The sequence below is a fragment of the Phacochoerus africanus genome, chromosome 3 (genome assembly GCF_016906955.1).
Source record: "Phacochoerus africanus isolate WHEZ1 chromosome 3, ROS_Pafr_v1, whole genome shotgun sequence".
Lineage (NCBI taxonomy): Eukaryota > Metazoa > Chordata > Mammalia > Artiodactyla > Suidae > Phacochoerus > Phacochoerus africanus.
The window spans coordinates 119,454,310-119,469,842 of NC_062546.1; the positions used below are offsets into that span (position 1 = coordinate 119,454,310).

General features: G+C 36.4%; 1 protein-coding gene across 1 annotated transcript in view; it reads right to left on the bottom strand.

Moving 5' to 3' along the window:
* WRN (WRN RecQ like helicase) overlaps window positions 1-15,533 on the bottom strand; it is a 126,635-nt gene that overhangs the window by 35,336 nt on the left and 75,766 nt on the right. The window contains 5 exon segments of the mRNA XM_047770239.1: window positions 1,179-1,271; window positions 1,786-1,887; window positions 3,315-3,496; window positions 8,002-8,176; window positions 13,251-13,438. Coding sequence (XP_047626195.1) covers window positions 1,179-1,271; window positions 1,786-1,887; window positions 3,315-3,496; window positions 8,002-8,176; window positions 13,251-13,438 — 740 coding nt within the window.

Sequence of the window (15,533 nt, forward strand, 5' to 3'; positions counted from 1 at the left end):
TGCCTACAGATTTCAGACTTGCCAACCCCCCAATTGCATGAGCCACTTCCTTGAAATCAACCTCTCTTTCATCACTTCTCAATCTGTGTGTGTGTGCACGCATGCATACACATGTGCACATGTTTCTCTGAAGAACTTTGATACTTTGGTAAACTGATCATTTTACCATTATATTAATGTCCTTCTTTATCCCTAGTAATATTCATTCTCCAGTCTCCATTATCCGACATTAAAATAACAACTCCAGCTTTCCTTTGATTAATGTCTTTATGGTATACAGTTTTTATCCTTTAATTTTTATTTCTTCTTTTGGGGGGAACACACCCAGCATATGGAGGTTCCCAGGCTAGGGGTCAAATAAGAGCCGCAGCTGCAACCTACGCCACAGCCACAGCAACTCGGGATCCAAGCCACGTCTGAGACCTACACCACAGCTTACAGCAACACCAGATCCTTAACCCAATGAGCGAGGCCAGGGATTGAACCTGCAATCTCATGGTTCCTAGCCTGATTTGTTTCCGCTTCGCTATGACAGGAACTCCATATCCTTTTATTTTAATCTACCTATATAATATATCTGCAGTGGATTTCTTATGGATAGCATATAGTTGGGTCATATTTTTAAAACCGATTTTAACAGTTCTTACCTTTAAATGGTGTTTTAGACCATTTACATTTAATGTAATTATTGATATTTTTAGGTTTAGTTCTATTGTTTACTGGTATGTCTATTTACACAAGGAAAATACTGCAATATTGTTTGCTTTGTCTTCTGTTTTAATAAGTAAATCCATTATTTTGTGTTTTAAAAACTGCAGTAGTGGAGTTCCCATTGTGGCACAGTGGAAACACATCCAACTAGTATCCATGAGGATGAGGGTTTGATCCCTGGCCTCACTCAGTGGGTTAAGGATCCGGTGATGCTGTGAGCTGTGGTGTAGGTCGAATACGTGGCTCGGATCCCATATCACTGTGGCTCTGGTGTAGGCCGGCAGCTGTAGCTCCCATTCAACCCCTAGCCTGGGAACTTCCATATGCTGCAGGTGCTGTCCTAAAAAGCGACAAAAAAAACCATGCAGTAGTATCAATCAACAAAAATTCAGTTAAAAATTATTTGAAAAGGAAGGGAAAGAAACAATGACTTTTAGAATATCCATCTAGAAGAAGAAAAACTTTACCTGGACCTGCAATTATCACAGCATTTTTCAGTTCCCATAATTCCCAAGGAGGCCTTTCGTAGCTGTTTGTCTTCAAAATGAGACAAGATGATTCTACCCAAGAGAAAATTTTAAATTAAATAAAAGAACAAAAACATATATGTTAAATTCATTGTTGAAAATGATGAGGTGAAATCACCATTAATTGATTCACCTGGGACCTCACTATTTGGCTTCAGTTTACTGAGGCACAAAGAAACTTCCCTTAAAAATTAGTACATATGGCGTTCCCATTGTGGCGTGGCGGAAACGAATCCAACTAGGAACCATAAGGTTGAGGGTTCAATCTCTGGCCTCACTCAATGGGTTAGGTCACAGACGCAGCTCAGATCCATGTTGCTATGGCTCTGGAGCAGGCTGGCAGCAACAGCTCCGACTAGACCCCTAGCCTGCGAACCTCCATATGCCACGGGTGTGGCCCTAAAAAGACAAAAAGACAAAAAAAAAATTCAATACATATGTGACACCAACAAAATATTTCCTAAATACTTCTAATTATTTTTACAAAACTTTTTTCTTTAAGAGTACATCAACACATCCTTGTTATTAATTAATAAACAATACCTACTGTCGTCTACACCTGCTGGAATGAAGATATTTTTCCATCTTCGCCATCATCTTTAATTTGTATAATCGAAAGTTTTCATTGCATATCTCACTAAGGAGGTGCCTGTTAATTGAAAATATCACAGGAATATGTAAAATCGTATTAGCCATTTTATTTCACATATTTATTCTGTGATTAAGATCTGTCATTCCCATTATACAATAAACTCTATAAAAACATGCATCATATCTGCTTTTATTTACTACTGTATCCCCAGCACAGAGCATAATGTTTGGAATATAATGGGTACTCAAAAAAAATTGTTTCAATGATAAATAAAAGCAAAACATATATTAGATAGGCTCTCTCATCATTTGTTTTTTGGCTTCGCCCATGGCATGTGGAAGTGCCCAGACCGGAAACTGAAACCACACCAACCCAAGCTGCTGCAGTAATAACACTGGATCCTGAACCCGTGCACCACAAGAGAACTCCAGCATTCTCATCCTTTAACAAAATGGGCTAATAAACCCATCCAAGAGCTCAATTTATATAACTACATAGAGATGCCTTTTGAAAATACATAATCTCAGCAGCCCCATCAGTTACCACATACAAGTTTTTTCCTTAATTTTTTTTCCCCTAGGAATGAAGGAATCAGTTGGTAAACACTGCCCTTAAATTTTTGTAAGATGAAGTTTTCTTTTCAATGTCAGTCCCAAGCAACATAAGTATCGACAAAATACCTGTTGAGTATTTAAATAGAATGGTTTTCCTACATCTATTACTAGGCATAATATTTTTTTCGTAGAAGTCACTCAAGTACAGTACAACATGATCATTCACACACGGCCAAGAAAAGCCGGCATCTTTTCACAGTACTCATTGGCAGTGGTAACCAGAGCCAAATTGGGATTGGTAGAAGTCATATGAGATAAGCATCATGGTAGCATGGGAAGAAAAAGACAATAACAAAATAAATGGTATCTAAAGTAACTATGGCTGGGGGATGCACTGAGGGTTTGGGATGGAAATGCTATAAAATTTGGTTGTGACGATTGTTGTACAACTATAAATGTAATAAAATTCACTGAGTAATAAAAAAAGAAAGAAAAAATAAATAAAGTAACTATGGTTGAAGACATATCAAAACTTGGGAGAATTTGAAAGAAAGAAAAAATAAATAAATAAAGTAACTATGGTTGAAGACATATCAAACTTGAGAGAACCTGAAGAGAAAACCAGTCCATCCATGAACAATTTTTTAAGAGTGTTCCAGAAGATCTGTGTGACATTTCCGATATAATACTGATCTAGTTAATTCTTTACACTAGATGAGGTGTAGATGAAATGAGATCGTCTCCTTTGGGTGGCAACACACCACAAATGTTTTTCTCAGACATCTTCCAAAGTTTTCTCTTGGTTTTAAATGCACTCATACATATTACTCTAAATTATGGATGTTGCCTCAAATACTTTCAAAACATATGGAAAGAAAGAAAGAAATCTGCAAGGGTAAAAGCAGATTAAAGATAAATAAATGTTTTTACCTATTTAGGTTAATGTCTGCTGGAGCCCAGAGAATGTGACAAGAACTTTGAAGTCCATCACGGCCAGCTCTACCAATCTCCTGGTAATATGATTCTATCTCCTTAGGAGCACCATAATGAATGACTTTACGAATGTCAGCTTTATTAATGCCCATTCCAAAAGCTATGGTAGCTATGACACACTAGGAATAAATAACATGGTTTGACAACATTTAGCAAAACTAAAAGCCTTATATATTTACTTTTTGGTAAGAATAATCAATTCGTTAACTAAAGTCTCTAACTTGAAATTGAACTGAATGTAATTTCAACCAATCACTTAAAGATTAAAAGATTATCTGCCCAATTTATACATTAAGGAATAGCGACCATAAAACAGGATATCTGTTCCTTATCTATAAGAATAGAGTTGTTGTGGCTGAATGCCTATGAATGAAAGACACAAAAAGGCTCTTAAAATAATTATTATATTATGTGAAACTTTGGATTATGATGAAGTTTTATATTAAGATAAAAAGCATTTATAGAGGAGTAATTACATAAATATATAATATTTGAAAATAAATATACTGACCTAACCAAAATTATGATGTTAATATTGGGAGTGAGGAGGGTAGAAACTCCTGGATGAGCTGAGGAAAAGCGCAGAAAGGGATGTACAGTGTTGCACTTTCATCTTTCAAAGTGGGGAATCAAGAGATGATGCCTAAACCTAATAAACAACTAAATAGCAGCAGCATAAGCAAATTATGGCAAGATACAGTGGCAAACACCAAAAGAATAAGCTGAAAGAGTTGCGAGAAGGAAACAGAAGCAAAGAAGGAATGAGGGGCTGGCACTTTTCATTGTAAGCACTGGAGAACTATAAACTGTGTGTGTGTGTAACTGATAAATATTTTAAAATGTATTAAGATGCACCAAGAGTAGAAAAGAGAAAGGGGGAGTTTCTGTTGTGGCTCAGCGGTAACGAACCCACTAGTATCCATGAAGATGCTGATTCAATCCCTGGCCTCACTCAGTGGGTTAAGGATTCCACGTTGCTGTGAGCTGTGGTGTAGGTAGCAGACGAGGCTTGAGGGATCTGGCCTTCCTGTGGCTATGCTGTAGGCTGGCAGCTACAGCTCTGATTTGACTCCTAGTCTGGGAATTTCCATGTACCTTGGGTGCAGCCCTAAAAAGCAAAAGAAAAAGAAAAGAGGAAGGAAGGGAGACAGGAAGGAAAGAAGGAAGGAAGAAAGGGAGGGAGGGCCAGAGAGAGAAAGAGAGAGTGGGAAAAAAAATTTTAAGTATGACAGAAAAATACATATAGGGATGAAAATAATATTAAGAAAAAGCCTGGAGTGAATAAAACCAGGCAGTTTTGCTATATTTAAGAGAAAATAATCAATCTAATAATAATTCCAATTTTCTTTTTTACTTTTTGCTTTTTAGGGCCTCATCTGCGGCATAAGGAGGTTTCCAGACTAGTGGTCGAATCGGCTACAGCTGCCGGCCTATGCCACAGCCAGATTAGAGCTGGGTCTGCGACCTACACCACAGCTCATGGCAACACCAGATCCTAAACCCACTAAGTGAGGCCAGGCATCAAACCTGCAACCTCATGGTTCCTAGTCAGAATCATTTCCATTGCGCCACAACAGGAACTCCCCAATTTTCTTTTTTTTTTTTTAATGTTATTTCTTATTCAATTTCTCCCAGCTTTACTGAGATATAATTGACTTGTAACAGTGTAACTTTAAGACATATAATATGATGATTACCACATTTAAAAAAAGGACAATGACTGATTACCTCATAAGGTTAGTTAACACTTCCATCATCTTACCTGGTTACTGTGTGTGTATATATGTATGTGTGTGTGTATGAATCATCATATGATACTGTTTTTAGATGAGACAACCTGTTCTACAGACATGATTATCACATTATCCTTAGAGACTCCCAAGTATAAATGAAAATACCTTATCAAATTACTTATAACATCATTCCAAAAAGGAAAGGAATTCAAACCTCCTTGAAAAGGCAAATATAAAAGTACATTTAAAAAAAGGTTGGATTAAAAGTAAGAATGAATGGTCACAGACTCAAATGTAAATCTACCATGTAAATGTGGTTAGATTTGGTTATCAGTAATAGGAAAGAGGAGTTCCTGTCGTGGCGCAGTGGTTAACGAATCCGACTAGGAACCATGAGGTTGCAGGTTCGGTCCCTGCCCTTGCTCAGTGGGTTAAGGATCCGGCGTTGCCGTGAGCTGTGGTGCAGGTCGCAGAAGCAGCTCGGATCCCGCGTTGCTGTGGCTCTGGCGTAGGCTGTCAGCTACAGCTCCGATTCGACCCCTAGCCTGGGAACCTCCATGTGCCGCGGGAGCGGCTCAAGAAATGGCAAAAAGACAAAAAAAAACAAAAAACAAAAACAGGAAAGAAAAAAAACCTTTTTTTCTAAAATTATAAAATAGAAAACACTAAGATTCTAAACATCAATCAATCCAAGACATTAAGAGCTGGGAAGATCAGCTCTACATTTAGGCCCAGACTAAAGTATAAGTCAACTGGAAAAAGGAGAGTGAATGTCTACAATTCTGTATGTGAATGCATTCAGTAGGCACTAAATAAATACTCAAAGGCAAGTAATCAACTCCAGGAGAATCAGACTATTCTATATAAATGAGGAAATGTATTTTCATCACCTTGAGAAGATATCTGAGAACTCAATGTAAATGTGAAGCTTTTGAATTATTTCATGACAAAGGAGTACACTGGGCCAGTTGTCAGATACAAAAGAAGGCCTGAAGCCTAGGCTGACCCAATCAATCTATAAATTTTCATAATGTGGATAAAAATTTGTGACATCTTGCCACAGAAAGAGGAAATATAGCAGTATGTACACACATATACCCTCCTAGAAATTATGTATAATTGCTGATCACTATAAGTCTTTTAAAGTCATATTTCAAGCACTGATGTTTCAATAAAGCTGTGTGTTGGCAGGAAAATCATAAACATTCAACAAGGTCTCCTCTCACAACATAATGTAAAATTTGCACACCTTTGTGTCTTTAAGATATGTTTCTATCTAAATGAATAATTAGTAACAAACCAAGATAGAAGAAACCACTGGTCAATTATTGTCTCAAAGATCTACTGTTAAAATTCAGAATGCAGCAGCTAATAAATTTTAGCCAATAATTTCCAAGCTCCAGAGATTAACAAAATAAAAATATAAGCATTAAAGAAATTGGATAAAATCTCTATTCCAGAGAGTTATAATAGCTGTTTCTGTCTTTGGAAAGAAGAGAAAGAAAGAGAATAGATGCCTGCAGGCAGGTATGCCCTGTAGCATGACAATGCACAGTGAACTTTATAGACAGAGATCAAGATACAGAGAGAATGGATCTATTGGAAAGAAAATGCAAAGCAGAAGTTAAGTTCATCTCAACTTGAGATGAGGACTATTTCAGACTTACAGTGACAGGGTGTGGATATACCTTGATAGTGCTGATTTAAACCTATTCACATGGCTTGAATTTAAATCCTCCCAAATAATCCACATGACACCCAAAGAACCAGGATTCTAACCAATATAGGCATCTCAGCTGCAGCACTTGATAATAACTTCATCAGTACCCTTCCTTTCTTCAGTTTTTCTCTTTCAAATCAATCCTACTTAGAGCTCCCGGTCTAATGTTTCTCTAATACTATTTATTATCTTGTTCAAAAACAGAGCAGTCTGTCACAGTGGTTATCAGATTGTTCTGCGGAATTCTAAGGACTATAATACGCCACCAGAGACTGACTCAGAAATAGAGAAGCTCCTAGACCTCTTCCTCCTTTGCATCAACTTCAACAAGAATTATTTTATTGAACCTGTTTTACCTATTAGATAAAATTTCATTTCAATAAAAACTCTAAGGCTAGGAATTCCCTGGTGGCCTGGCGGTTAGGGATCTGGCGTTGGCACTGCTGTAGCTCTGCTTCAATCCCTTGACTGGGAACTTCCACATGCTGTGGATATACAGCAAAAAACAAGGCCAAAAACTTCTAGGGCCAAAGTAGTCTGGAAAAACTACAGGAACTTCACACCAATCCCAGCCTGATTCTCTGCAAGTTTTAATAACCTCTATAACCTGGCCAAACAACACATTCAACTTTTTTCCCATGAGTCTCTACCAGGACCTTCTTGCCTTTTCATCTATACTTTGTGCCCTTCCTAATCCTCACTCCCTTTTCCTCCAACCACTGTAAACTAGTGACAATTTCCTGAACCCAGTATGCCCTCTCACATCACAGTACCTTTGCACATGCCAGTCCTTCTTCTTGGAACTCTATAACCAGTTCCTTTTCCCTTATCACGCCCTGGCCTTGCATACCTCACAAACTTCTGTTCACTTGTTCAGACTCTATTCAAATTGCTTCTTCCCAGGTGGACCAACCCCATGACACAACCTATCTTAACAGCTACTGTACCCTCTTCCCTGTACCTAAGTGCTAGTCTGTGTTCAGGCTGCCTTGTATTCTAGCCTGCAATGGTTTTCTTAAATATCTATCTCCTGCATTATATACACTCTTTCTGAGTGACTGTTTTGTGCTCGACACAAAGAAGGTATTCAATAAAATTTCACAAATAAATATTACAGAACTATCTGTTTCCACCTTGGGGAAGAGACAATAATAATGATCGATCTTCACACCTGAATTTCATCTCTCATAAACTTATGATGAACTTGCTTCCTTAAGTGAATACTCAGTCCTGCATGGTATGTTTCACAGGCTAACTTCAGTTTCTTAAGTTCAGCTGTAACTTGTTCTGTCATTTTTCTGGAAGGACAATAGATGATAGTTGGACCTTCAAATTCCCAGGCAGAACTAAAGAAAAAGAACAAAAGGACAAATATAAATATCTATGCAACCTTCAGATCAGCTTAAAATTTAATCTTCCCTTTCTTTTTAGGTTTTTACTTTCATTTCTCTTATATAATTTTTAAATTTTAATTTAATTTTCCTTTTAGTTTTTCACTAAAACTATGTTAAGAATGATACAGTTAACAAAAATCTAAAACATTTTGGAAACTCAAATGTGGAAATAAATTATGTTAAATCCAAACACCTCTGACTTCAGTTTTTTGTTCATATCAAAGTTAAAACCAGAGACAAGTTTATTTATTGAAGCATAAGACTTGTTAAAAATCTATAAACTAATGGAAATGCAATTCTCATCCTTTTGAAAATGCAAAGCACCAGATTAACAGTTTTCATTTATATAAGAAATGTAAGTGAATATTTACATAGGAAAAGGAATAAAATTTATATTACATTATTCTTATTACCTCTTATGATTGTAAAATTGAGTTTCTTTATCTGTTTACCAAAAAGCAAGGGCTTTCATATAATGGTAAAATATCATTTTTATAGTTCAAAGAAGTTTTTACTAGTAAACTTGAAACTATGACTGTTAAGTAAAATAATATCTGTTAGAAAGTGTGTTTTAGAAACCTGTGCTTAACTTATTAAAAGTGTAAATTATGATTTCTACAGAACTATTATTTAATCCCTTAATATATTCATTTATATAAATATATTCATTTATGCTGACCTAACCAATACAAAAAGAACATATAATTTAGATTTAGGAAAAGTTATTTTATTTAATTTTTAGAGCTCTGATACAATTTCTTTTATTTATTTATTTATTTTAATATCATGATTTTTATTTTTTTCCATTATAGCTTGTTTACAGTGTTCTGTCTGTACAGCATGGTGACCCAGTTACACATACATGTATACATTCTTTCTTCTCATCATTTATTTTTTAATTTATTTTGTCTTTTTAGGGCCGTACCCATAACATATGTAAGTTCCCAGGCTAGAGGTCTAAGCAGAGCTATAGGTGCTGGCCTATACCACAGCCACAGCAACACCAGATCTGGGCCAAATCTGCAACCACAGCTTATGGCAACACCCGATCCTTACTCAATCCATTGAGCGAGGCCAGGGAGCAAACCTGCATTCCTCATGGATACTAGTTGGGTTCATTACCACATGACAGGAAATTCCCTCTGATACAATTTCAATTTTAGGAACCCAGTTTACAAATATACTTACACATCTGCCAAAAATTCATATACACAAATATTCATATCAAAACTATATAGCGAAAAATAATCTAAATGTTCATGATCATAGGCATTCATACCATGAAATATGAAGCAAATATTAAAAATTATATGTAAAACCTCTAACTATGGTAAAAATCACTGAAAACTTAAGCTGGAAAAAATGTGGCAGTAATTTTACTCTCTGAGTCTTACTGAATAATCTACTCAAAGCAATTTTTGACAGTGACCAAACGGATTCCATGTCAAAAATTCATGGTAGATAACTTCACAGAGTAAAAAAAAATGCAAATTATCTTTTTAATAAACAAGAATCTCATTTTAAAAAAAACAGTTTTCAAAGAAGGAAAAATTGTGCACCAAAATGTTCATAGTCTAATATCCTTACACATTAAGGCCTAATTTAAGAAAACATGTGAGTTCCTGTTGTGGTTCAGTGGAAACAAATCCAGCTAGTATCCATGAGGATGTAGGTTCGATCCCTGGCCTTCCTCAGTGGGTTAAGGATCTGGTGTTGCCGTAAGCTGTGGTGTAGGTCACAGACGCAGCTTGGATCCTGCATTGCTGTGGCTGCAGTGTAGGCTGGCAGCTATAGTCAGATTTCGACCCCTACCCTGGGAACTTCCATATGCTGTAAGGTGCAGGGAAGGAAGAAAGGAAGAAAGGAAGAAAGGAAGGAAGGAAGGAAAGGAAGGAAGGAAGGAAGGAAGGAAGGAAGGAAGGAAGGAAGGACAGGAAGGAGAAAGAAAGAAAGAAAGAAAGAAAGAAAGAAAGAAAGAAGAAAGAAGAAAGAAAGAAAGCAAGAAATAAAGAAAGCAAATATAAGATACAGAAAAACAGCAGAGATGCTTTAAATGACAGGAGAAAATTGTAGAAAAAAATGGACATACTACAAAACCATTTCTGTAGCAACCTAAAACAACAGCAAAAACTGAGAGTGCATATTTGCACAGAATGGAGTCAAAGAACAGAAACCTACAAAACTAACTACAAAAATACCAACAGTGATTCCAGAGGAATAGAATTAGAAAAATATAATTACTCTTCAATTTATATGCATCTCTATTGTTCAAATTGATACTAACACTATGGATCACTTTTTATATTAAAAAAAAGATAGAAAATACAAAAATTTAAGCATAGAATAGAAAATTCAAAATAGCAAAAATTCCTATTGACTACAGCAATGAAAGAGCTGGAAGAAGGACCTCAGTCCTCATCTTCTTTAAGGAAAGAATTCAGCAAAGAGACTAAGATTGTGAAGCAGATACAGGGTTTATTAGAAGCAAAGTACATATGGCACATGGGTAAACCTGCAGAGTGAACTGGCTCAGACTGCTTATATCTTCTGATCACCCAACCATGTTGCCTGAGCCCATATTTAGCCTGACTCAGGGACCTTCCTGGTGGGTGAGCACATTTCTCAGCCAACATGGATTCCAGCATGAAGGTTTCTGGGAGGTTGGCAGGACACATTATGGGCTAGTGTCTCCTCCCTCCTTTGGCTCCTCCCCTCAAGTTATGTCATCCAGAATCCCTTGGAAGTCAACTGAGGACCTTCTCTGTGCATGTGTTGGGCTGAGAAATCCCCTTGACCACAAGAATGAGGAAATTGTGGTCGCTTTGTCTCAGGGTCCAACACTGCTACTAGCATCTTACTCAAAAAATCAGTAGGAGAGCATCTGCAGCTGTTCCAGACTGAGACCCATCTATCTCACTATTACAAAAGGATTCATTACTTTGCCAGGAGGTTTACTACAGATTGTTTATTTCGATTTCCTGAGGGGAGAAAAAACTATCATCATTTAATCATTAAATTAGGTAGGTAAGAGGGACTTATCTAATTTAAATGCATCATGTATATAGAAAACAAAAAAGATCAGAGTTTAAGAAACATGTTAGCTCAATAAAGAGAAAAATAATGAATACTGATAAATGGCAAAATTAAATGAAAAGATAAAGTAAAAATTAAAGGCAATACTCTGAAGTTTTAATGTACCTTCCATCTCAGTGCTCATTAAGAGGTAAATTTCTATTTGCCCAAGACCTACAGAGAGCTTTCTGACTCTCAGGGGTTCCTTGCTACCACAACTCTTCTTACAACATTGAAAATGAGTGCAAAAATCTTTGCAGATTTGCTTTTAGAAAGCCACTGTTACGTTCAATGTCAAAATCTTTGAATGGTCTTGGATGTTAACCTAAGGAGCCTGGACCAAGCCACTAGAAAGGAACACCAAGATTCAGGGAGCTGCTTTCAGATGATAAATCTAAATACTGTAGATAGATACAACAAGGAGCCAGGAGGAACAAGGAGGTCCATTAGGAGATACTATAAATGCCTGGGCTAAAAAGTAATAAAGACCTCAATCAGTAGAATTAACATGAGAGAAAGTGAGAAGAAATCATTTACATAAAGTATCATGAAAGGACAATACAATCACAATGTCACAATGTCAGGGGAAAAAACAGTTTCAAAAAGTAGAGTGTTACTAGGGGAAAGTGTCATAGAGACTGAGAATACTATAGACTGAAAAGGATCAAAGATTAGGAAAGTAAGTAAGAATCTGATTGTGAAGACTCTAAACTAACATATATAGGTAGCCTTCTTCAAGAGAATGTCTTCTCTTAGAACAGAAAGGAAGTGAAGTAGGATGCATATTCACTTCAGAGAGATCACTAGAGCAGCCAGAACATTCAGAATATATTCATTACATTTTTGCTTTAATCTGAATATAGGATAATAAATCAGCAGCAAATCCTACATTTAAATTCACCCTAGGAGTTCCCGTTGTGGCTCAGTGGGTTAAGAAGACGACTAGTACCCAGGAGGATGCGGGTTCGATCCCTGGCCTTGTTGAGTGGCTCAGCAGGTTAAGGATCCGGCATTGCCACAAGCTACAGTGTAGGTCACAGATGCGGCTTGGATGCCGAGTTGCTGTGGCTGTGGCATAGGTCGGTAGCTACAGCTCCAATTTGACCCCTACCCTGGGAACTTCCATATGCTACAGGCGTGGCCCTCAAAAAAAAAAAAAAAAAAAATTCACCCTAAAGGACCCCAACAATCACTAGAGAGTTTTCTTAACTCAGGATCGATCTTTTTAATCCCTCTCTGAAAAGGGAACACTAATGATGTTCTTTAAAGTCTATTTTCCTAGATCTGCTTTGTGTTTGTACTGGTAGGAGAAATATTACTTCCATCTACTCTAACTTAAAAACATATTTTATAAAATGAAAATTGTAAGCTTTTCACTGAGAAGACAGATCAGGAAATAAGGCTCAGGGAACCTTTCTTAGCATACATATAAAATGCCTCAAAGCACAGCAAATAGGAAGAAGTGCTACTGACAGTTCCTTCATGAGTAAATGAAATAATATGAAGCAGTCATAAGGATTAAAGAGCAGTCATAAGGATTAAAGTAGATCCATTATATAAAGCACCTTGGATACTTCTTGGCACCAGTACTTAAAGAGTATTATTAAGATGATTTTTTAAATTTCCTAATACTCAACTTAATCATATAATTAGTAAACTAGACTGAATTCAGATATTAGACATTTGTTTCTGTTGTTTATTTGTCAATTATTTAGAGTGTATGTCCTCTTCAAGTAACAGTACAGAGTATAAAAATATTAGAAGAGTTAGTTTCTACCTTTAAAACTAGACTATTTCTTCAGTCACTATCCTGATTATAGAACATCACAATTGAACCAAAGCTAGAATTTGAAATATGTTAAATATACATTAGAAGAAATAATTTTTTAAAAATAAAACACATTTCTTTTAAAAAGAAGAAAATATTTACCAAAATTTAGCAACCAATTCTCACCTTGTCTTCTGGACAAGAAACTGCTTCAGATCCTGAAGGATGTCTCCTGTTTTTCGTCCAACTTCTAAATACAAGTTTGGTCGATCAAAACCAGTACAGGTAATCTGAGGATCCTTCAGTTTTAAGCAACGTACAATGTCTTCTCGGATTGAAGAAGTTCCAGTAGCAGTCAGTGCCACAATTGGAACCTGAAATAAGTAAAAGTTATTTTTAACAGAGGAGAGAGCTCATTAATTCCCACCATTTCTCCTGCCTTCTCAGAAAAACACTAGAGGACAATTATAGGAAGAACAGAGGAACAGGACAAAAAACGCAACTTTAAAGTTACTCTCATTCAAAGAAAAAGAACAATATTTCCTTCTTACTTGCTTCTCAGCCTCTTGAATACATTATTTACCTTCTTTTTTCTTTTTATGGCCACACCGAGGGCATATGGAAGTTCCCCGATTATGTCTCAAATTAGAGCTATATAGCTGCAGACCTACACCACTGCCATAGCCACAGCCACGCAGGATCTGAGCCACATCTGCAACCTACACTAAGTTTGCAGCAATGCTGGATCCTTAACCCACTGAGCGAGGCGCCAAGGGTCAAACCTGTATCCTCAAAGAGACAGCATTAGATTCTTAACCTTGAGCCACAATAAGAACTTCTCATTTACTTTTCTTAAACCAGAAATCATTCAAATAAATCACTAAATTATAGGAAGTTCCCATTGTGGCTCAAGGGGTTGGAAACCCAGCATAGCCTTGGTGAGGATGCAGGCTTGACCCCTGGCCTCACTCATTGCATTAAGGATCTAGTGTTGCCACAAGCTGCAGCATATTTTGCAGACGTGGCTCAGAGCCGGCATTGCTGTGGCTGTAGCACAGGCCTACAGCTACAACTCCGATTTAACCTCCTAGCCTAGGAACTTCCATATGCCACAGGAGGGGGGAAAAAAAAAAAAAAAAACTAATTCCCAAGATTTTTTTTCCTGTTTAAAGATGTATTTATTTGTAAATTCATAAGATTTCTAAATGCAACCTACCTTATTAAGTCTACTTATTAGCTATTTCTCCTTTTATTATTTTTACATTTATAATAGTGCTGATACAAATGAAAGGAACGTTAGTTATGTCTTGTTTTATGAGGGGAATGTTTTGTCTCATTTTTATTAACCTATAATTCATGAATTATAAATCTTCCTTCATTGAAAATCCAACTATACAAAGCCTAAGTCTTTTTTTATCTCCTATATTAAATACATTGGCTTATGGCTTTTCAGATCTAAAAGCAAAGCTCTCAATGACCTGGATAACTTCATACTACATGAAAAAAATGCAGAAGATGAAACATCGTTTTTTTTGGGGTTTTGTTTTTTTGTCTTTTTAGGGTCGCACCCAGGGAACATGCAGGTTCCCAAGCTAGGGGTAGAATCAGGGCTGCAGCTGTGACCCTACGCCCACAGCTCACAGCGATGACAGATCCTTAACTCACTAAGTAAGGCCAGGGATCAAACCTGCATCCTCATGGATACTAGTCAGGTTCAGCACTGCTGAACCACAACGGTAACTCCTGAAACATCTAATATTAATCAATTCCTTGAGCAACCAAGACATGTTCTGTTTTCAGTCTAGCAGAGACTTCTTGACTGGATTAGAGCCAAAACAGGAGGCATGGCGGATACCAGGAAAAGCACAAATATGTAATCTTTTAGAAATTCTAAAGTAGGATCACAACACATCTCCCATGAAACTAAATTTAATATTATTGTCACTATTATCATAGGGAGTTTGAATCAACTACACTATTATTTCATAGTCAGAAAAATTGTCCCTATGTCATTAGTTGTTCTGTACCCAAGTTTACAATTTTCTTAATACTCTTTCTGGCTCATCACAAATACAGTATCCTCATAATATAGCTTTCAGATACACTGCATCTACCTCACAGATTAGTTGAAATAATTACCATACGTAAGTGAAAATTTAAGTGCAATCTGTAAAAAAGCAATTATAGAATCTGAAAAACAAGATACAATTTATTAAAACTATGAACTATTTTTACAATCGATATAGCTTTACAGAATTAAAAATTATCTCAAAGCTCATGTGAAAAATCAATTAAGTTCAGGAACAGCATTTAAGTGGAAAAAATTATATCAAAATCAATGTGACTGCATAACTGGCATTTTTATATTATCTGTCCTTAAATTCTGTGAAATTATTTAAAAAACACAAACCCCCAAGTTAACTTTATTGATTTCTGGCTTACAACCAGACTGTTTTCTGAATTTAGAGA